A 23,440-nucleotide genomic window follows, 5' to 3' on the forward strand; every position below is an offset into this window, starting at 1 on the left:
CTTAATTTCCTAAATGTTTCAAATAACTGGCTTTCTTTTCAAAATTGTCTGTTTCCAAAACATTGGACCTAGGCATATAAGCAGAGGGGGGGGAGGCTTTTAGACCTAAATCTTCACATTGTTACCATTTCCCTAGTAATTTCTTATTCTCCTAATTACCCAAATTCTGCAGTTTTTCTTAACATTTCCCCTCTTCCCAAAATTTGGACCTCCTTGAAATAAGTTTCTACGCACGTGGATGGTTATATTTTCCTACGGAAGATGATTTTTGTGTAAGTATATGTTTGAAAGACCATAGGAAAAAAAAGGTCAAAGCAGATTCAATAACAATTAGTCAAATTTAAAATCAAGAGGTGAGTTTTATTATTTTAAATTAGAGCCAACCGAAGGAGCTTTTTAAATAAAATTTTTATTTTATTCAGGAATATTTCCGATCTGAGAACTCTAAGCTCTTAGATAAATATTTTTGGGGGGCTTTTTCAAACAACAGAGTTGTGCACAGAGCTGATACAAAAAATGGGATAAAATATGACAAAATGGAAATTTTATAAGTGTCTAGTAGGCTAGAAGTTTAAAATATACCAGCAATTTGTCCCTAATATAGCAATATTCTAAAAAGAAAGCGAGTGATATCAGGCTATGGTCTGCTCCTTGGCTCCCAATCTTCACTTTGAGTAATCTTTCTAAATTTAGATAGCAATGATAAGGTGGACAATTCGTAATATCTTAAAAAGCAAAACAAAAATGTATTTTGGGTATATGCCAATACATCTAGTAGAAAATCAAGAACGGAACATGAGTCTTTCGTGGCAGAGACGGTTGCCATCTGTAGCACAAAGTACTATTTTAGCACTATTTCATTATGTGTAGCACTATAGCACCGGTTCAGGGTTGTCACCCTGTAACACGAAAATGCTGTTTTAGCACTATTACAGTCCACTTTTTGACTGTAGCACCGAAGGAACTGACCTTGGTGACAACCCTGGTGGCATACCCGCTTCATCTGTGCTTGGTGGCACTTTTGATATTTTGCTTAACTAAGGATTCTTCGTTTGGAAGCGGAATAATTACTGTTCTGAACGAATCATCCGTTTCACTTGCTCTTTAAGTTTCACTTGTCTAAGGAAACTTGTTAAATGTCTATAAAAAAAAATACAACCCAATATAATCAGTTGCTAACTCTACAGGATAGACAAGGAGTGAATGAAGTAATTTCTGAATCGAGCCATAAAACTAACCAAACAGGTTTTTAATGCACACTATTTTAACTGAGGTTCCAACCATAATGACTAACTAGTATCCGGAAAGTGAAAAGTTTCTTTCATAGAAAATCAACTAGTATTTCTGAATGAAATCTTTACTGAAGATGCGTTGAAGATTCTACCGCGTATCTTCTGCTGAGGATAGCAGATGTAGGGCCGTATCCAGGATTTTTACTAGAGGAGAGGGATATTTTTTTGGGGGGAGGGGGTTACAAAATACGTGTCAAAAATATGTTTTATGCATTTAATTTTTGTTACAATTTTAAGAGTCGCACAAATATTTCGGTGAATTGGGGTTCAAACTCTAATCCCTCCCCCGACTACGGCCTTGAGTAGAAGTTGTGAATTTATGAGGGATTCAAAGAGATGTGCGAAACGTTGTTCAATGTGCCCATGAACGTTTTGTATCTATTCGATGGCTTGACTTCAAACTTTACCCATTCAAATTAAATCGATTAGGGGATCATTCTAATTAACAAGATTATAAACTTCTGTTTACCCTTTGACTTTAAAAAAGAATCTGTGTTCATTTGGCGATTCCTTATGTAGCTACGTACATGATCAGAACGGGGCAGAAAAGAAACTAAGCCACCTTAGACAGGGAAAAACGTACAAAAATGTAAGACGCTTTTATGTTTAGAAAAATGTGACAATTTTCGGCAAAATGACTTCAATTTTTATTTTTGCCCCTTCCCTTCGTTAAATTGGTCAGGGTAGTCATAGCTATATGCTTCAGGTATCAGACTTATTTTGGTAACATGCTGTATTATATACGGGAGAGGATAGCACCAAATTGTAGGTTTTATTAGTCACTAGTCTAAATATTTTACACTGGATGGGGTCATATCCATCCAACAAAATAGTAGCTGGAATACTTGACAGATTTGACCTTGGAAAAATGCCAAGTTTTATTTTTGGCCCTTCTTTGACCATCTTTAGCCTATTGGGATATATTTACATATTGATTTCGGGAGTTTCATTATTATATGGAGGTGCGTATTTTTATGTATGTAACATTATCAACCTTCACGCATATAAAGACATTGTTTTTCAAAACAAAATAAACAACTGTTTTTAATTTGATTCGTTTACTCATCAATATTTATTTTCTGACAAAAAAAAGAGAAAAAATCACAATTGGTTTAGCTGACATGTAAAGAACCGAAATGAGGGATTTATGTTTGCCCATCGTCCCAAATATCTTATTCAATCCCTTCTCTATAGGAGACCAAAATTCTGCTAAGTCAATCTTTTGTGTCGGTTGAAAAAGAGACAATGATATTTCAACCAAAGGGTTTCAAAAAGACAGTTAATGTCACATTATGATGTTTCTATCAACAGTAATAGAGTGCAAAAATGAGGAAAAAGAAATAGGGAAAAGTTGCAGTTGCAGAACTTCCTCCTTCAGAAGAGAAGAAGCCAGAGGGAAACGTCATCAACTTGAAAGGATGAAAAAAAGGGAAAACAGTCAAAAATTTTTTCTAGAATAATTCAATGAAATTCACTAAGTTTATGAAATTGGTATTGACATCCAAAATTAGAATCAAGGAGCAAAAAAACTTAATTCTATTGTATCCATATCTCTACCCCCAGGGGATCATCACCTGACGGTGAAGCCACAGTGACTAGAAACGCAACATATTTTTAAATCAAAACATATTTTTCCCAATTTTGTGAAATTAATCATATTTAGCTCCCTCCCCCCGTAAAAAGAAATTCCTTGCCCTGAATATGAGGCGCATCAATCTAATCATACAATTATTTTACTATCGAATAACTTTAACAAGCGAAATTTACTACAATAAATTGGTTTAGCAGCTAACTATATGACATTTACTAAAATCCCTTATAGCCATAGTGCAACTTCATTGTAAACCCTCGAATAGTCAATGCTGAAGTTATCCGAAGCTTTTGATATAGGCAACTGTAGTTTTTGAAAAAAGAAAGAAAAAGTTAAAAGTTTAAATATGGCCAACCAGCTATTAGAGTTAAACCGAACATCCCGAGCGTTTCAATGCAAAACGACCAGAATAAACAAAAAGGTGCTAATAACATTGCTCATTTAGTGCCCTGCTCTGAAAATTTAAGTTTTTTGCTTATATTGAGACAACCCATAATTAAAGCACATGATCACTTCTAAAGGAAACTTGTTAATTAACTAAAAGTAGCACCGTTTGATTCATTTTTATGGTCTTTATTTTTTATTATTTATATTTTTTATATTTATATTATATTATTATTATATTTTTATATTATATTATTATTATTATATAACATTATTATATTATTATATTTATATTATATTATTATATTTATTATTTATATTTATATTTTATATTATTTTTTATGGTCATTATTTTATGGTCTTTAAATATCATAATTGCTTTTTTGACAATGCACCCCTATGGTCTCAGATACAGCTGTAGAACATATAAAAAACGAAAAACAAAACAAAAACACTAAAACAATGAAAATCTAATTTTATGATAAGGTGTATGTGTCTACTAAATAGATGATCACGTTTTCTTCCATTGTCTTCCACATTTCTAAGTAGTTTTTGAATAATGTTTAAATTCAACAATTGTATTGCAATCACTTAGGGCAAATGTTTTTACGAATCAAGAATGCAAGAAACACTTTAACACAGAAGATAAGACGCATCATGAGATGAAAAACAGCGAAGAAATGTAGGGGGTGGGGAGCATTGTCAGAAAATTAAGCGTGATATGAAAGAGCCTAAAATAAGGAACCTAATGGTATTCCTTTTATTTTATTATCGTGTTTCCTTTAGAAGTGGTCAGGTAGGCTACTGTAAGTCTACCAAAAAATAACTGTCTGAGCATCCTGTAGATGATCCAGTCTTTAAAAAAATGATCACCTTTAATTAAAACATTACCACTTTTTTAATAACCTGTCAGGTTATGACGACAGTAGAATTTCAGCTTCGTCGCTTGGAGGGATCGTGCAGCCATTTTTCCAGGTTATGCCAGGTTAAACTTTTTAGGGACTAGTTTCGATTATATTGCATGCATAACCCATTTAATGGGGTGGGATGAAGAAATTCAGATGAAGTATAAATCTAGCTTCTTAAGAAGACAGTACCCCCTTCCCATGATGGCCAATTACCTGTAACCTACAAATAATAGCTAGATAGTCCCTTCGTTGGATAAACTTTTGAAAACCCTCCATGTCATTTAGGATACATTCGCCATTCTCTTATAATACTACCAGCGAATCCATTCCCCAAATAGGGTTGGAGATATTTTGCATGAATGAAATGACACTATATATTACCTAATTTGATATTTTTTAATTAGAAATATATCCAAAGAAGCAGATGACTATCCGGTTTGCAAGAGTAGTTGAATCTCAGGAACGCAACACTAGTTATAAAGTCTCTGCCATTGTTGTAACAGTCCACTACGAGATTTAGACGCACACTAAGTTGCTTGGGTATCGGTTAGTTCACCTGTAATCAAGTCAAGTTGGCCTCAAGGTGTAGCAAAAGCCGTCATATGAATGAACAATGCCTGCACAACAATATAACTAGCCAGCTCTCGGTGTAACATTTTACGTTTACCGCCCACCTTGCTAGCGTAATCTGTAAAAACTCGTCCTAATCAGAGTTCGAAGCAGAAAGGCCCTCGTGCAGTAACGGGGATCATACGTTTTGCAATATTTTTCCATTCAAAGAAAAAATGCAACAAATCAAATCAGCATCAAAATGCGCTGAGTATTTTGTCGCTGGGCAGAGGGGAAAAAAAAGACTAAAATTCTGTTCAAATCAATGGAACTGTGTAAAAAAATGCAAAAAATCCAATCAGCATCAAAATATGCTTAGTATTTTGTTGCTGGGTAGAGGAAAAAAAAAAATAAAAGCATAAAGAATAAAATCCTATTCAAATCAATGGAACTGTATCCAACAAGCATCAAAATATGCTTAGCATTTTGTCGCTGGGTAGAGGAAAAAAAAATTAAAAAATAAAGACTAAAATCTTGTTCAAATCAATGGAACTGTATAGAAAAATGCAAAAAATACAATCAGCATCAAAATATGCTTAGTATTTTGTTGCTGGGTAGAGGAAAAAAAAATAAAGAATAAAATCCTGTTCAAATCAATGGAACTGTATCCAATCAGCATCAAAATATGCTTAGCATTTTGTCGCTGGGTAGAGGGAAAAAAAACCTAAAAATCTGTTCCAATCAATGGAACTGTATAGAAAAATGCAAAAAATTCAATCAGCATCAAAATATGCTTTGTATTTTGTTGCTGGGTAGAGGAAAAAAAAAGACTAAAATTCTGTTCAAATCAATGGAACTGTATTTTCAAATAGTTCGTGGTAACGAACTGTAGTAAGGAGCGACCCGGCTCAATAGTAACCAAAACTCTAAAAAATGAAACTTCTATGCCAATAGTTACATCAAAAGAATCGCATTTTAATGCTGATTTTAAATATATAAGTTTCATCAAGATTAGTCTTAACCGTCAAAAGTTACGAGCCTGAGAATATTTGCCTCATTTTAGAAAATAGGGGAAAATACCCCCTAAAAGTCATACAATCTTAACAAAAATCACACCATCAGGTTCAGCGTATCAGAGAACCTTATTGTAGAATTTTCAAGCCCCTATCTACAAAAATGTGGAATTTCGCATTTTTTGCCAGAAGACAAATTACGGATGCGTGTTTATTTGTTTGTTTTTTTTTTTCCAGGGGTGATAGTATCGACTCAGTGGTCCTAGAATGTCGCGAAAGGGCTCATTATAACGGAAATTAAAAGTTCTAGCGCCCTTTTTAAGTGACCAAAAAATTGGAGGGCACCTAGGCCCCCTCCCACGCTCATTTTTTCCCCAAAGTCACCGGATCAAAATTCTGAGATAGCCATTTTATTCACCATAGTCAAAAAACCTAATAACTATGTCGTTAGGGACGACTTACTCCCCTGCAGTCCCCGTGGGAGGGGCTGCAAGTTACAAACTTTGACCTGTGTTTACATATAGTTATGGTTACTGAGAAGTGTACAGACGTTTTCAGGGGGATTTTTTTTTGGTTTGGAGGGAGAGTTGAGGGGGGGGGCTACGTGAGAGGATCTTTCCATGGAGGAACTTCTCATGGGGGAAGAGACTTTCAATGGAGGGGACGCAGGATTTTCTAGCATTATTTAAACAAACAATGAAAAAATAAATATGAAAAGTTTTTTCTACTGAAAGTGAGGAGCAGCATTAAAACTTAAAATGAACAGAAATTATTACGCATATGAGGGGTTTACCTCCTCGTAATACCTCGCTCTTTACGCTAAAGTATTTTTAGTAGTTTCGACTATTTATTCTACGGCCTTTGTGATTCAGGGGTCATTCTTAAGGAACTGGGACAAAATTTAAGCTTTAGCGTAAAGAGCGAGGTATCGACGAGGGGTGAGCCCCCTCATATACGCAATAAATACATACGAATATAAAAGTTCGCTACGTAAGTCAATTCGTAAGTTACGTATATTTTTTACTTATGAAAACGTTCGTAAAAAATTAAAAGTTATAGTTGCCTTTTTAAGTAATCAAAAAATTGGAGGGCAACTAGGCCTCCTCTCTCGCTCCTTTTTTCTCAAAATCTTCCGATTAAAACTATGAAAAAGCCATTTAGCCTTAAAAAATTAATATGCAAATTTCGTTTTAATTATTTATGCGCGGAGAGCCAAGATAAAAAAATGCATTAATTCAAAAACGTCCAGAAATTAAACAAAAAAAACAAGTTTTTTTAAATGAAAGTAAGGAGCGACATTAAAACTTAAAACGAACAGAAATTACTCCGTATATGAAAGAGGCTTTTCCTCCTCAAGGCCTCGCTCTTTACGCTAAAGTTTTTTACTGTTTTAAAATGTAGAGTTAAGAGAAAGAGTCAAACTTTAACTTGAGTTAAAACTTTTGAGAGTCAAAACTTGTTTTGTTTTTGTTTAATTAGTGTGTAAATTGTTTTCAATCCTGTGTTTTTCGTCCTGTAAGAGCATATTCAAACAAAACTGAACGATTTTTTTTTTATAAGATGACATGATAAGCAGAATAGTAAAAAAGAAAGAAAGACTGCTTACTATATTAATACACGTACAAACATACATTAGAGTGAGAGCATACTCTTACATGATTGCCCAGAAGCAAAGAAATTGAGCCAAGAAGCAGAGGCATCATCTACCCTGCGACAGTGGGGGCCATGTCATCCCAGATGGCTTATGTATTTGATCTCTAAGCTAGTTCAAACAACGTGATTTTTTTTTTATTTCAACTTTGTTCAATTTTTTTGTATAATTGGGATAATAGGAATAATTTTTCAACGAAGCTGAGTTGAGACAGTTCTACGACACTTCTACAAGGTCTCGAACAGAATCATACGAACAAGGTCTCGAACAAGGTCAGCAGATTTGAACAAATGACTGTGCATTGTAAGTTTAAGATTCATATGCTGATATTTATTCCTTAAAATCGTAATAATATTTAATTTATTAAAGCTATAAAAGTAAAACCATATAAAATCATTTTTCAGTATAGAGCAAATTCTGTTCTGGCTTTGGGAAGGCATAGGGTTTTGAGCCCTACTCATGTTAATTTCTGCTCGTTTGGAGTTTGACTCGGTTATCTATTGTAATTTCTGTTTGTTTTGGGTTTCATTTATTTATTAGTGCTGGTTTGTGGTAGTTTTATGTTTGGTAGATTATTTGATTTTATTTTTGCTCATTTTTGGTTTAATGGAGTTCTTTACTTTTCTTGTAAAAACTTATTGTGTGGAAAAAGTTTTTTTTCATCAATTTCTGTTCATTTTATATTGACATAGTCTTTTTCAGGGAAAAAGAAAATAATAATTTAAATCTTTCGGTTTTTCTCTTTGACAGCTAGGATACATTTACACTCTTTTGACTTAGTAAAATTTTATGAGCAGAAATAGTAAAAGAAGTAGCCCCAAAAGTCTGAACTTAATACCCTCAGTCGTTCCTGGGATGCCGATGAGATGTCTTATTGGCAAACAGAATACACACGGTGCGCTTTGATTTAATCTTAAAGCAACTTTTAGTTTATAAGCATAATAGAAAATGGCTTCTGGCTAGTTCAAAATCCACCACAACTTTCCCTGAAAGGTCTAACTTTGTAATGTAAGCTGTTATTGTGGTATTGCTTTGTCACCCTTTTGACAATCTACATGATCATAGTTCGTTTTAATTTAGTTCAACATCCGTCTAAATATTCCTTGAAAGCATCACCTTAATAACCTTAGCTTGTGTAGTAGCAATAGTTGTAGCAGCAGTAGTAGCATTGGTACTTTTCTTTTGCGATTCTTTTGCTGCGGTCAATTTTTATTTAGTTGCCGTCAATGAGTAAATATTACCGTTTAAACAAAGTAAATATTATTCAAGCTATACCTTATATAGTACAAGTTACATCAGTATGCACATATCACCTTCGTTTTTTTTTTCAACATCCCCTTCAACACACAGTTCAATTTTCAACTTTATACCGTCAATCGGTCCTGTAGCCTTTCTGATACTTCCTTTTGACAACTTATGTGGGTATTGTGTGTTTCGATTTATTTCAATTAATATTTAACATTGCACAAAATTTTCGCAATAATACCCTTAGGTTTAGTAGCAGTAGTAGTAGCACCAGCAGTTATAGTAGTAGCAGTAGGAATAGAGTTGATAGTAATAGTGCTAGCTTTAGTAGCAGTAGTAGTAGTAATAATGTAATGCCTTATATAGTTCAATTAACATCAGTATGCACATAGCACCTTAATTTTTTTCTTTCAACATCCCCTTCAACACACAATTAAATTTTCAACTTAATACCGTCAATCGGTCCTGCAGAATTGCTGATTTGTCCTCTTGACAACTCATGTGGGTATTGTGTGTATCGATTTATTTCAATTTAGATTTAACATTGCACAAAATTTTCGCAATAATACCCTTAGGTTTTGTAGCAGTAGTAGTAGCACCAGCAGTTGTAGTAGTAGCAGTGGGAATAGGGGTAATAATTGTAGCCTTTGCTTTAATAGCAGTCGTAGTAGCTGTAGGAGTAGAAGCAGTAGTATTGTGTTGCAAATACTGTCTTTTGATTAGTTCAACATCCCCCACAACAAGCCTTGTAATTATTAATTTCACACACAAAACTGTTTCTAAGATATTGCTGATATATCCTTTGGACCACCTGCATACGGGTGGCGCGTTGTGATTCAGTCTACATTCCCCCCTAAAAATTCTCTGAAAGTTTCACTTGCATGCCCTAAGGCATAGTTGCAATAGTACTCACAGCCGTATTATTACTACTCAACTTAACACGCTTAGCCATTGCTATAACATTGTCGAAATGCATATACATATACGTCTATATACGTCATATACGTCTTGAAATTTCCATCTTAATGCTCTTAACCTTACAAATAGTTGCAATAGAAGTAGTGGTTGGAGCAATAGTAATAGTAGTAGTAGAACAAGTAAATGCAGCAGTGGTAGTAATATTAATAGCAACGTGCACATATTGCCTTTTGGTCAATTGATCTTCCCTTTTAAGCATTCTCTGGGAGTTTTAATTTAATACGCAAGTCATTTCTTAAGATACGCTATTTTGACAATCTAATTGCATATATTGCTTTTAGTTAATTCGAATCTGCCATCAATATTCTCTCAAATTGTATCTTCATAGTCTTAGCCTTAATAGTATTAGCATCACGGCAGTTTCTGTGGCAGTAGAAGTAGTTGCAGTGTTAATGCTGTCCTAGTAGAAGTGGTAGTAGCAGTAGCAGAGGTTTTAATAGCGGTAATAGCATGTGCATATTGTCTTTTGGTCCGTTGAACATCGCTTTCATGATGCCCCGGAAATTTCATCTTGACACGGTAAGCCCTTCCAAAAATATTGTTGATGTGCACTTTCGACACCCTTTTGACACCCTGTTTATCTTAATGCTCTAAGCCTTACAAGTCGTTGCAATTGAAGTAGTAGTTGGATCAGTTTAGTAGCAGTAGTAGGACAAATAAAAGTAGGAGTGGTATTAGTGTTAGTAGTGGCATGCATATATTTCCTTTTTTCAATTGGTCGTCCCCTTTAAGTATTCTCTGAAAGTTCCAGTTTAAAACCCAAATTCAATCTTGAAATACGTCCTTTTGACGATCTGCATGCATATATTTTGTTTTGATTTAGTTCATATTCCACCTCAATATTTTGTCAAATTTTTGCCGTCATACACGTAGCTTTAATTGTAATAGTATCGTAGTAGTAGTAGTAACAGTAGGAAAAGCAGTAGCAGTAGCAGTGTATTATTATTAGTAGTAATAACAGTAGTAGTTCATATTCCACCTTAATATTCTGTCAAATTTTCAAACAGTTCGTGGTAACGAACTGTAGTAAGGAGCGACCCGGCTCAATAGTAAACGAAACTCTAAAAAACGGAATTTCGATACTAAAAGATATATCAAAAGAATCGGATTTTTATGCTGATTTTAAATATATAAGTTTCATCAAATTCAGTCTTTGTCATCAAAAGTTACGAGCCTGAGAAAATTTGCCTTATTTTGGAAAATAGGGGGTAAAACCCCTTAAAAGTCATAGGATCTTAACGAAAATTACACCATCGAATTCAGCGTATCAGAGAACCCTATAGAAAAAATTCCAAGGTCCAATCTACAAAAATGTGGAATTTCGTATTTTTTGCCAGAAGACAAATCACGGGTGCGTGTTTATTTGTTTTTTTGTTTTTTTTTTGTTTTTTTTCCCAGGGGTCATCGTATCGACCAAGTGGTCCTAGAGTTTTGCAAGAGGGCTCATTCTAACGGAAATGAAAAGTTCTAGTGCCCTTTTTAAGTGACCAAAAAAATTGGAGGGCACCTAGGCCCCCTCCCACGCTCATTTTCTTCCCAAAGTCAACGGATCAAAATTTTGAGATAGCCATTTTGTTCCGCATAGTCGAAAACCATAATAACTATGTCTATGGGGATGACTTACCCCCCACAGTCCCTGGGGGAGGGGCTGCAAGTTACAAACTTTGACCAATGTTTACATACAGTAATGGTTACTGGGAAGTGTACTGATGTTATCAGGGGGATTTTTTTGGTTTGGGTGTGGGGTTCAGGGGAGGGGGCTATATGGGAGGATCTTTCCTTGGAGGAGTATTTCATGGGGGAAGAGAAATTCAATGAAAAGGGCGCAGGACTTTCTAGCATTACTATAAAAAAAAACAATGAAAATATAAACATGAAAAAGTTTTTTCAATTGAAAGTAAGAAGAAGCATTAAAACTTAAAACGAACAGAGATTATTACGCATATGAAGGGTTCTAAAAATGCTTTAGCATAAAGAGCGAGGTATTTAGGAGGAGATAAATACTTCGCTCTTTATGCTAAAAATTTTTTAAATAATTTCAACTATTTATTCTACGGCCTTTCTGAATCAGGGGTCATTCTTAAAGAATTGGGATAAAATGTAACGTAAGTTATGTACGTTTGTTACGTAAGTTAATTCTTAAGTTACGTTTTTTTTTACTAATAAAAACGTTCGTTAAAAATTAAAAGATCTAGTTGCCTTTTTGAGTAACCGAAAAATTGGAAGGCAACTAGACCTCCTTCCCCACCCCTCATTTCTCAAAATCTTCTGATCAAAACTAACAGAAAGCCATTTAGCCAAAAAAAGAATTAATATGCAAATTTCATTTTAGTAATTTATGCACGGAGAGCCAAAATCAGACATGCATTAATTCAAAAACTTTCAGAAATTAAATAAAAAAAAACAAGTTTTTTTAAATGAAAGTAAGGAGCGACATTAAAACTTAAAACGAACAGAAATTACTCCGTATATGAAAGGGGCTTTTCCTCCTCGACACCCCGCTCCTTGCGCTAAAGTTTGATTCTTTCTCGCAACTCTACTTTTTAAAACAATAAAAAACTTTAGCGTAAAGAGTGGGGTGTCGAGGAGGAAAAGCCCCTTTCATATACGGAGTAATTTCTGTTCGTTTTAAGTTTTAATGTCGCTCCTTACTTTCATTTAAAAAAACTTGTTTTTTTTTATTTAATTACCTTCATACGCGTAGCTTTAGTTGTAATAGTATCATAGTAGTAGTGGTAATATTAGGAAAAGTAGTAGCAGTTACAGTGTATTATTAGTTTTAGTAGAAACAGTAATAGCAGCAGTATTAATAGCAGTAGTAGCAGGTACATTTTGCCTTTTGATCAACTGAACATCCCACTCATGATGCCCTGAAGTTTCCTCTTTGTACGATAAGGCGTTCCAAAAATATTGTTCATACACCCGTATCAGTAAAACGTATATACATAATATATTTTGATTCAGTTTAAATTTCCCCTCAAAGTTTTCTCAGATCTTTAGTTCAATATTCTCAGTCTTGGTAGTACTCGCTACAGAAGTAGTAGTTTTAGTGATAGTAGTGGTAGTAGTAATAGTAGTTGTGGTAGTAGCTTAAGTAGCAGTAGTTATAGTAGTAGTAGGGTGGAAATATTGCCTTTTTGGTCCATTGATCATCCCTTTATCTCTTCGTAAAAGTTACATATTAATATACTCAGTTATTCCTGAGTTATACCCTTTTGACAACCCATATAGATACAACATGTCCTGATTTAGTTCAACATTCCCCTCAACATTCCCTGAAAGAATCATCTTAATGCCCTTCCTATTTTGGGACGTAGAAGTCAAATATGGATATGTTTTCTCAATAACATATACTATCTGTAAACAACGAAGAGATTGCCAAACTTACAGCCCTTACTCTGAGGCCTAGGTGGAGGGAGGGGGGCAAGTTGGCTTCCCCAAACGCATAATTACCGAACATTTCAGCAATGCTGAATAAAACTGATGTCTGAAAACTTTGTTTGAATGTATGTTTTGGGAAATGATAGGTTTAGCGGGGGGGGGGGGGAGGTTGATCTCAAATCACTTTGATCCTTAAACAGGGCACTATAACTTCCAATTTCAAATAAAATGAAACCCATCTGAAGTTTATACGACCATACATTCCATAAAAATCCTATCTGCCCCCAGGGAAACTTAAAACCCTTGCCCCAGGCTCTGGGGGGTCGTTTCAACCTTGGAGGCTTTGTTATATGTTCTTTGGACTATTTTGAACAAAATGGCCATCTAACAATCTCAATCAGATGCGTTTGGCGAAAAGCAATTTCACACAATTTCATCACAATTTCAGTCAGATGCGTTTGGTTAAATAGGGGAGGACTGTCGTTTTTAGATAGACACGGGGAGAGGGGTTGTCTCATCTCTTTGAAGACGTTCAAAACACAAATTGGGTCAATGTTTATTGTACCAAATAAAGATTTCGTGCCTGAAAATATTGGTTGTAAGCCCGCGATCTTCGCTTGTTTACGTGCTGTCAAGGTCACTCGTCACTAGCACTAATTTCGGAAAAGAACAAAGGTGGTACTTGCTGACAGGAAGGCACAAGATTGCTCATTGATAATCAATATATCGATTAGTAGTATTCCATAGGTACCTGTATGCACGGAGACATAAAAAATGGTCTGCTCTTTAAATCTGTTCTAGTAGCACCTGTCTTCGTGGTTATTGAGGCACCAGGGAGGGCACCGTCGTGGTTGTGGAGGCATCGGGGAGGATGCCGTTTCGGCTATGTAGGCATTTGGGGCGAACCGTCGTTGTTAGAGAGTTATGAGGGGAGGACTGTCGTGGTTAAATAGACACGGGGAGAGGGCCTTCGTGGTTAAAGACACATGGAGTAGGACCGCCGCGGTTGTAAACGTAAAAACATTTACAAGCTCCTCGATGCCAGCTTAGTAACACGTGCTGTCAAGGTCACTCGTCACTAGCACTAAATTCGGAAAAGAACAAAGGTGGTACGCGCTGACAGGAAGGCACAAGATTCAATGACTAACCGCAACCGGCGGCTAGTCATTGAATAAGCTCAATGACTAGCCTCAATGTCTCAATGACTAACCACAACCGGCTAAAAATGTTTGGATAGGGGTTAATCCAAGTATTTTTGTTTGGACCACTTGTAAAAACATTTAGAAAACCCATTGCAATTCACAACAAACATGTGGAATGCATGTGGTTGGGGGGAGTCCTCGCCTGTAATAGCATTCAGAAAGCCTGTTCCAGTTCAGCAGTTAAGCATGTTTGGATCAGTTAAACATGTTTAGGCTTGCAAGACCGTTGCGTTTAATAGAACCTTTGAGGGGCTAGTAAAACATATAGCCGTCCGTGAACTAGTAAAGACTAGTCCCATAGGGCTCTCTGAATGTTTGACCTATAGCTTTCATGGAAACAGTTATGCCCCAATACTATTGTCCATCTGGATGATATGTAACAAGATTTCTATTAACTTTTTAAGTCTAATATTGTAGTTTTTGGGCGGTCTGGTAATTGTTATCGTGGTATTTTTCCTTTTTTAAGATTGCATTTATACTTTCATCTTAGTCTCCATTCGTTTTAAGTTTGAAATATCATGTAAATTATGTTCTGCTGGGCTTAAGTTTTGGTAATACTCTGTATTCTTCATTGGAAAAAAAAATGTCTGTTTTTGGTTTAATTACTGTTTGCTTTTTAGCTGCAACAGATTAGATATGTATTAATAGTTATTATATTTCTAATTGTAGTCAAAATAGTAGCCCATGTCATACTTCTAACTTAACATTCTGTACCAACATACAATGTAATCGGCCGAACTCCACAAGCTTCAGTATATGCTCCATCATTTCCAAGTCCAAATCTCTTCAGAATCCACCGCTTCCAAATCTCTAAGAGGCTGAATCCTGTTTATTTATTTACTTTTGTATTTTTACTATGTTTAAATTGCTTTCTAAAAATGGATCATGTGAATAGCATTGTGTTGATTTCGTTGAATTCTCGGTGCGTCAACTTACGTTTGGCTAATATAACTTGCGTTGAGTTGCCTGTTATGGGCTAACATACTTCAGTTGTTTCTTCTAACTTGACTTACTTGACTTAATGCTCCTGCCGAAATGCTTCCGGCGTCGAGTGATGCTACATGGTGCATTGTGTCGAGAGTGATGCTACATTTGGACCGGTCTCTTGCAAGGATGTGGACATCCTCCTGAATATTTGCCATGACTAAGAAGGCACCTGTCATGTCCTTCCATCTGGTCGGGGGACGACCTCTTGGGCGTTTCCCGCCGTGCAGCACGGGATCAAAGTCAAAAATCGTTCGAGCGGGACTGTCGGGGAGCATGCGAAGGAGATGTCCGTACCAGCGTAGTGTTCGTTGGGCGAGTTGGACTGAGAAGGGCGTTTGAGCAGTTAATGCCAGGAGATTCTTGTTGCTATTAAAATCGTGCCAGCGTAGTCCTTCAATGCGGCGAAGATGTTTTGTTTGGGCTATATTTACGGTACTAAGCACAGACTGAGTGGCTGGCCAAGTTTCGGCTCCGTAAAGAAGTACGGATCCCACCGAAGCATTGTATATGCGTATCTTGGTCGTACAGCTGATAGAAGGTTTCCTCCAAAGAGCACTTAGTCTCCCCACTACTGCTGAGGCTTTGGCAATTCGGTGCATTAGATCTTTAAGGATTGATCCATCATTTGAGAGGATAGAGGCAAGGTATGTAAATTCCACAATAATTAGGACTGGCGGGGATGCAGCGAGTAACGGGGCTCAACAAACATTACTTTTGTCTTCTGCCAATTAATCGACAGCCTTATCTTTGAGGCTTCATCAGCAAGGATTTGTGGGGCTTCTGTAAGCTTCGACGGTGAATCGGAGACAAGAGCAAGGTCATCGGCATAGTCAGCGTCTGAAAGTACTCTATCACCGTAATGCAGCCCAAACTGGAGGCGGTTTATGGTCCGAGTCATAATGTAGTCAATGACACAAATAAATCGTTCTGGGGCAGCAGCACAACCCTGACGGACTCCAGTATTGATTTCAAAAGATGAGCTGCGTCTGCCATTGACTTGCACGCAGCTCTCAGTCCCTTCGTTGAGCCGCTCGAAAAGTTTGCTGTACTTCGCTGGTAGTCCTGTTGTTTTCAGTATGAGTCAGAGTGATTGCCGGTCGACAGAATCGAAAGCAGCCTTGAAATCCACAAAGGCAACATATGCTTTTTGTTGAAATTCTCGAGTCTTTTCTATCAGCTGCCGCATTGTGAATATTTGCCCCACGGTGGACCTTCCTGGCATGAAGCCAGCCTGTTGGATTGTTCTTTGGCTTCTGAGAAAAGTGGTACAGCGGTCCAGGAGGGTCATAACGAAGAACTTCCCGGGCACAGAGAGGAGTGTGATGCCACGATAGTTGGAGCAGATTCTATAACTGCCTTTCCGTTTCCAGAGAGGCAGAATGATGCCCGCTCGCCAGTCTTTTGGAATCCATTCTGTACGAAATACTATGGAAAACAGTACTTGGAGCCAGAGAAGGGTCGCTGCCCCACCACATTTCAGCAGTTCTGCAGGGATACCACAGACTCCTGGGGCTCGGTTGTTTTTCATCCGTTTCAGAGATTTCAAGATTTCTGTAGAGGTGAAAGGGTGGTGCACACTTGCACACGGGGTCTCAGGGGTGTTGGATGCAACTTGAAGAAGGTCAGGGTCGGGCTGGCTAATACAGTCCAGGATTAGAAGTGAAGAGAAGTGATCCTTCCAGGCGGACAGTGGAGCGCTCTCGTCAGTGATAATATTTTCATCATTAGATATGATAGGGCCTAGGGAGGATGGCTTTCCATCTGTAAGATCCCGAAGGTGTTTGTATAGAGTGCATATGTCACCCTTTCTGGCGGCCTCCTCGAGATCAGCAGCCTTTTTCTCGGTGAACAGCTTTCTGTCTCTGTGGAGGAATTTATTTCTTACGCCGTTTAGACGTCTGTAGGTAACCATGTCCTTCACTAGGCGTGCTTTGCGACGCTGTTCAATATAATAGGATAATATAAAATCCTAGAGTTTCCTGCGATATCCAGGACTTTTTTCTGGGTTTCAGACGACCGATAGTACTTTCGGCCGAAAGCAATACGCCGTCCTTGAATAGTTGCCATGCTTCTTCAGATCCCGAAACCTGACCAAGACAGTCGAAACGGTTTGAGATGGAGACAGCATAGATCTGGCGCGTGTTGGAGTTTGCGAGATTGTTCAGGTCTAATTTGGGAGGACGGTGGTTACTTTTCTGGGCTTTCAGGCGTAGTCTAAGGTTAGAGACGACAAGCCTGTGGTCAGTGTTTCCCAATTCTGCACTTCTGTAAGTTCTGCAATTAGTTATAGAGGAACGCCAGCGTCGGGACACGATTATGTAGTCTAACATCTTTCTTGTTTGTCCGTCATTGCTATACCAGGTATATTTCTGAACTTCTTTCCTTTGAAAAAGGGTGTTGGTGATCACGAGATCGTGCATGTTGCACAGCTGAAGGAGCCTTAGTCCATTGTCGTTCAAGCAGTCGGTTGTTACAGGTCCTAAGACATTGTTCCAAACGCCATCTGTATCTCTAACAGTGCCGTTGAAGTCGCCAAGAAGGGTTAAAACATCATGAGGGGATACATTTGCTAGGATGCTGGATCAGCTGGGTGTAAAAACGATCTTTCATCTCATCTGAAGCTTGGTTTGTTGGGGCGTAGCAGACAATGATGGTCCATTTTCCATGTTTGTGCTGGATTTGCGCTGTTAGTATCCTGTCTGATATTTGCTCGTAAGAAAGGAGGCACCTCCTGGTCCGAGAGTCTAGCACAAGTGTGACTCCATTAGGTTTGGCTCTCTGATCATCCGACCAGATTAGGTGATAGCCTTCACCGATGTCTTCAGAGTCGTTTCCTATAAGGCGAGCTTCAGTTACGCCTGCTACAGCTACACCAAAACGCTTTAGTTCTAGCGCAAGCATTGACTTTGCTCCAGGGAAGTTAAGCGTCAGAACATTCCAGGTGGCCATGCGAAGACCACCTTGGTCAAGAAGGTTCAAACAATGGTCAAATTTAGTGTTTTTGTTGAGCTTCATCTTTCTAGTTGACTTAGTTGAGCTATTTAAGTTAAGTTTCATACGTAAACCTATCTATGTTAAGTTTTCTCCACTGTGTTACCTATTCTGAATTTTCCTTGGATTTTAATCAGTATTGTTGTTTGATGACTTTCAAGGTTGAGTTGACTGGGTCAATACTGCGCTCTTTACGCTAAAGTTAAAATTTTGTTCTAATTCTTTAAGAACCCCTGAATCACAAAGGCCGTTTAATTAAAGTAAATGGCTATTTTGAAAGTACCAAAAAAACTTTAGCGTAAAAAGCGAGGTATTGAAAAGGGGATAAACCGCCCATTATACGCAACGATTTATGTTCGTTTTGTGTTTTAATGTTGCTCCTTACTTTCAGTTGAAAAAACTTGTTTTTTTTTAATTTCTGATCGTTTTTTAAATAATGCTGAGAAATCTGGCACCCCATTCATAGCAAAGTCTCTTCCACCGTGAAAACTTCCTCCATGGAAAGATCCTCCGACGTAGTCCCCTCCCCCTGACCCCCACCTCACAAGAAAAAATCCCACTGAAAACGTCTGTATACTTCCCAATAACCAGTACTATATGTAGACAATGAGCAAAGTTCATAACTTGCAGCCCTTCCCCCGAGGACTGTGGAAAACTAAGTCATCCTCAAAGACATAGTTATTAGATTTTTCGACTATACTGAACAAAATGCTATCTCAAAATTTTGATCGGGTGGCTTTAGGAAAAATGAGCGCTGGAGTGGGCCTAGTTGCCCTCCTATTTTCTACGTCACTTAAAAAGGCACTAGAACTTTTAATTTCCTTTCGAATGAGCCCTCTTGTAGTATTCTAGGGCAACTGGGTCAATACGGTCACCCCTGGAAAAAAAAATAACCAAAACAAATAAACACGCATCGGTGATCTTTCTTTTGAAAAAAAATACAAAATTCAACATTTTTGCAGATAGGAGCTTGAAACCTCTACAGTAGGGCTTTCTGACATGCTGAATCTGATGGTGTAATTTTCATTAAGATCATATGACTCTCAGGGGATGTTTGACATTTTTTCAAAATTAAGGCAAATTTTCTCAGGCTCGTAATTTTCGATGGGCGAGACTAAATCTGATCAAATTTATTTATTTAAGATCAGAAAAAACTTCGATTCTTTTGATGCATCTATTGATATCAAAATTCCGTTTTTTAAGGTTTCGGTTACTATTGAGCAGGGTCGCTCCTTACTTACAGTTTGTTGCTACGAACTATTTGAAAGAATATACAGTGAATGCTTTTTGTTCTTTACTACAGGCAACACTATAGCGTTGTCTTTTATTAATTATTAAATTTAAAAAAATCAACTGGGATTAAGAAGCAAAATCAAAACTTAAAAAAAAAATTATTCTGTATATTAGGGGGTTGCCCTTTACTCGACCCTTGCTCTTTACACTAAAGTCTTAAAGTTATTTAAACATATTTCTAATTCAAATTCAAGGGCCCGCGTGTTTAAAGAGTCTTTCTTGAAGAATTTAGACAAAACGTCAAACTTATGCGTAAGGAGTGAGGGTCAAGGAAGGGGCAGCCCACCTCCCATATGAAATCATTTTTGTTTTAATATTGATCCTTACTTTTAGTTGAAGAACCTGTTTTTTTTCTTAATTTCTGATCGTTTTTCAAATCATGCTGGGGAATCACCCTTCCACCCCTGTGGAAAATTGCCTTCAGAAAGTTTTCTCCACGTGGATAATTCTTCCTGTGAAGAAAAAACCTCTGAAAATCTCCCCCTTCCCGAAGGATTTCTATACATTTTCTAATAGCAAATACTATATGTAAACAATGGGCAAATTACATAACTTACAGGCATTTCTATGGGGAATCGTTAAAGCTGTGGGGAATCATGCTAAAAAGGTAAGGTAAAGGATACGTAAATCATATTCAAAATGATCAAAAATTACAAAAAAAAAAAAAAATGTGTACCTTAAACTCTCTAATCGCTAGATTATTGCTCACTTTCGTGTGAATGGCCTACATTTCATATAGTGTTTTTATCTGTCACAACATCATCAACAACGGCATAAAAATCACAATGAGAATCAACGTCTACGTTGGTGGGAACCTAGTGTCTCAAAATGAAAACCAGTGTCTACATTGGTTGAAACCTAGTTTTTCATGATGAAACCCTTTGCATACATTAGTTGGAACCTAACGTAAAGAGCAAAGGCTGAGGAAGGGGCAGCCCCCCTCACATATGGAATAATTTCTGTTCATTTCAAGATTTAATGTTGCTCCTTACTTTCAGTTGTAAAAACTTTTTTTTGTGTAATTACAACTTAAAATGAACATTACTTACTGCTTTGGTGTCAGGGTTAACTAGACCTACGTTGCCTGGGCAACGTGAAGTGTTGCGGCAACCTTTGTCCGGCTTTGCCGATTAAAGTGTTGCGAGAGCAACACTTTGGTTTTGTTTCTTCGCTATCGGTTAAATGCTGAAGTTGTCAAAACTATCAAAGCTTTCAAAACGGCGTATTCAAAGAAGAACACAATCAGTAATCACATGATCAAATTCTTCAGCGTTGAAAAAACAACAGCAAAAGAATATCGGAAAAAGGGACTAAATTGAGTTTGCAGCCAGTTGAACTTTATCCTTTTCAATCGTAGACATCGTGACGGATGGAAACTTGGAACATTATCTTATATAATCTTGGTATTATAAAGCTATCTGTAACTTTTCAGGATCAAAAGACCATAGATGTGTACCAATTTGCACAAATTTGTAGCCCCTCATGAGCCTCCTCTAGCAACCGATTCTTACTTACAAGTCCCTCTCCCGTGATATACATCAAGTTTACCGGAAACAAATAATGGGTACACCAACTAGCAAAAGTTGCAAACCCCTCGTCGCTGAAGATCATTGTAGCGTAAAAGCTGATTATTACTTACAACACCCCTACATGTCTCACAATCGGGAACCAAGTGGTTCTTACCATTAAATACACCAGAAACAGATAATAGGTACACCAATCAGCAAAAGTTGCAAACCCCTCATTGCCAAAGATGATTATCAGCTAATAGTCGACTGTTCCCTACATATCTCACAATTAGTATCAGACTATTTTTGGTTCGAGTGTGTACCTTACCACTGAAGTTGTCAACCCCTTGAAACTTTCAAACTGCTGTATCTCATGAAGGAATTTTTGTACCAAAAAATGGATGACATATACTTTAATCAGCTCATCAAGGTCTATCGATTGCCAGTGAAAAAAAAATTCTATCTGTCTTGCTATCCGTAACTTTTCAGGATCAAAATACCATAGATGATACCCTATTAATTATTACGAAACTACCTCACTGTTTTACATTATTGTTTGTACTTGTTTCTTCGGTATCGGTTAAATGCTCAAGTTGTCAGCCTATCGAAGCTTTTAAAACAGTATGTTCAAAGAAGAACAAAATCAGTAATCACATGATCACACCCCAGCGTTGAAAAAACAACAACAAAAGAATATTGAAAGAAAGGACTAAATTGACTTTGCAGCCAGTTGAACATTATCTTTTTCAATCGTAGACATCGTAACGGATGAAAACTAGGAACAATATCTTGTATAATCTAGTTGGTATTAATTATAAAACTATCCGGAGCTTTTCAGGATCAAAATACCATAGATGACATTCTATTAATTATTACGAAACTACCTCATTGTTTTGTATTATCGTTTGTACCCGTTGCGTAACATCTTAATTCTAGGTTACAGTGATTGATAGACCATCGATATGAACTTTCTTACCGACAGATTTACAGGGATCGAATACAATGTGCACCAATTTGGAAAAATTCCTAGCCTAAAGTGAACCGATTTTTACTTACAAGTCCCTCTCCCGAGATAGACATCAAGTTCAACCGGAAACAAATAATGGGTACACCAACAAGCAAAAGTTGCAAACTCCTCATCTCTGAAAATGATTGTAACTAACAGCCGATTGTTACTTACTAGGCCCCTAAATGTCACTTTGCAGCCGGTTAAACTTTATCCTTTTCAATCGTAGACATCGTGACGGATGGAAACTTGGAACATTATCTTATGTAATCTAGTTGGTATTATAAAGCTATCTGTAACTTTTCAGGATCAAAATACCATCAGGGACCCATAAATTTCCTGTAATGACTCGCCATCCAGGATCGCTTATTATTGGATGGCGAGTCATTACAGGAAATTTATGGGTCCCTGATTCCATAGATGTGTACCAATTTGCACAAATTTGTAGCCCCTCGTGAGCCTCCTCTAGCAACCGATTCTTACTTACAAGTCCCTCTCCCGGGATATACATCCAAGTTCACCGGAAACAAATAATGGGTACACCAACTAGCAAAAGTTCCAAACCCCTTGTCGCTGAAGTCATTGTAGCCTAACAGCCGATTATTACTTACAACTCCCCTACATGTCTTACAATCGGGAACCAAGTTGTTCTTACCATCAATTACACCAGAAACAGATAATAGGTACACCAATCAGCAAAAGTTGCAAACCCCTCATTGCCAAAGATGATTATAAGCTAATAATCGACTGTTGCTTGGAAGTCCCCTACATATCTCACAATTGGTATCGGTCTATTTTTGGTTCAAGTGTGTACCTTACCACTGAAGTTGTCAACCCCTTGAAACTTTCAAACTGGTGTATGTCATGATGAAATTTTTGTAACAAAAAATGGATGACATATACTTTGATCAGCTCATCAAGGTTTATCGATTGTCATTGAAAAAAAAAATCTATCTGTCTTAGTTTAAAAGTTGACTTTTTTGCCGGAGGCCAACTTTCTAACACCACCACTTAGAAAGGAGCAAAGGATAAGCTCTAATTTCTTTAGCAATGAGAGAACTTTTAAAGTTTAAGAGGCACATCTGATACCATTTCTCTACCGCAATCCCAAGTGCGAAAAACCGAATGATAAACTCAGCCGAAATCACGGCAGCACTTTCGGACCCATGGGAAAATGCCACTTTTTTGTTTCTCTAAATTTTTCTATTTGTCACTCAAATAAGATATGTTGGCTATGGGGCCGAGGAACTGCCGCACATATTTAGCACTTATGAATTTTAGTCCAGTTTCAGTTTGAAACTGGTGCCTGTCTGCTTGCCTGCTAGAACAGAGCTTTCCACTCGAAAGCAGAAACGTGGTTTAATGAAACGAAAGACGTGGTGAACAAGTTTAGATAACCCTCTCTGACATAGGCTATACAACTCCACTTCACTTCACACACCGTAGGCTCTAGCTCGACGA

The 23,440-nt window shown here is 37.2% G+C and overlaps 2 protein-coding genes across 3 annotated transcripts in view; both read right to left on the bottom strand.

The window, feature by feature from the left end:
• Positions 1-23,440, bottom strand: part of LOC136033091 (A disintegrin and metalloproteinase with thrombospondin motifs like) — a 101,170-nt gene that overhangs the window by 65,496 nt on the left and 12,234 nt on the right. The window contains exon 1 of one of the 2 annotated variants that reach the window (XM_065713698.1): positions 4,557-4,783. The exons of the other annotated variant lie outside the window; for it this stretch is intronic. The gene's annotated coding sequence lies outside the window, so the exon portion shown is untranslated. Of the gene's footprint in view, positions 1-4,556; positions 4,784-23,440 lie in introns of those variants that run through there. 2 annotated transcript variants of the gene reach the window in all.
• On the bottom strand, positions 17,732-18,196 carry LOC136032596 (uncharacterized). Its single transcript, XM_065712864.1, has one exon. The coding sequence runs from the start codon at positions 18,194-18,196 to the stop codon at positions 17,732-17,734; it is 465 nt and encodes a 154-aa protein (XP_065568936.1).

Source organism: Artemia franciscana, chromosome 11 (assembly GCF_032884065.1).
Source record: "Artemia franciscana chromosome 11, ASM3288406v1, whole genome shotgun sequence".
In the NCBI taxonomy this organism is placed as follows: Eukaryota; Metazoa; Arthropoda; class Branchiopoda; order Anostraca; family Artemiidae; genus Artemia; species Artemia franciscana.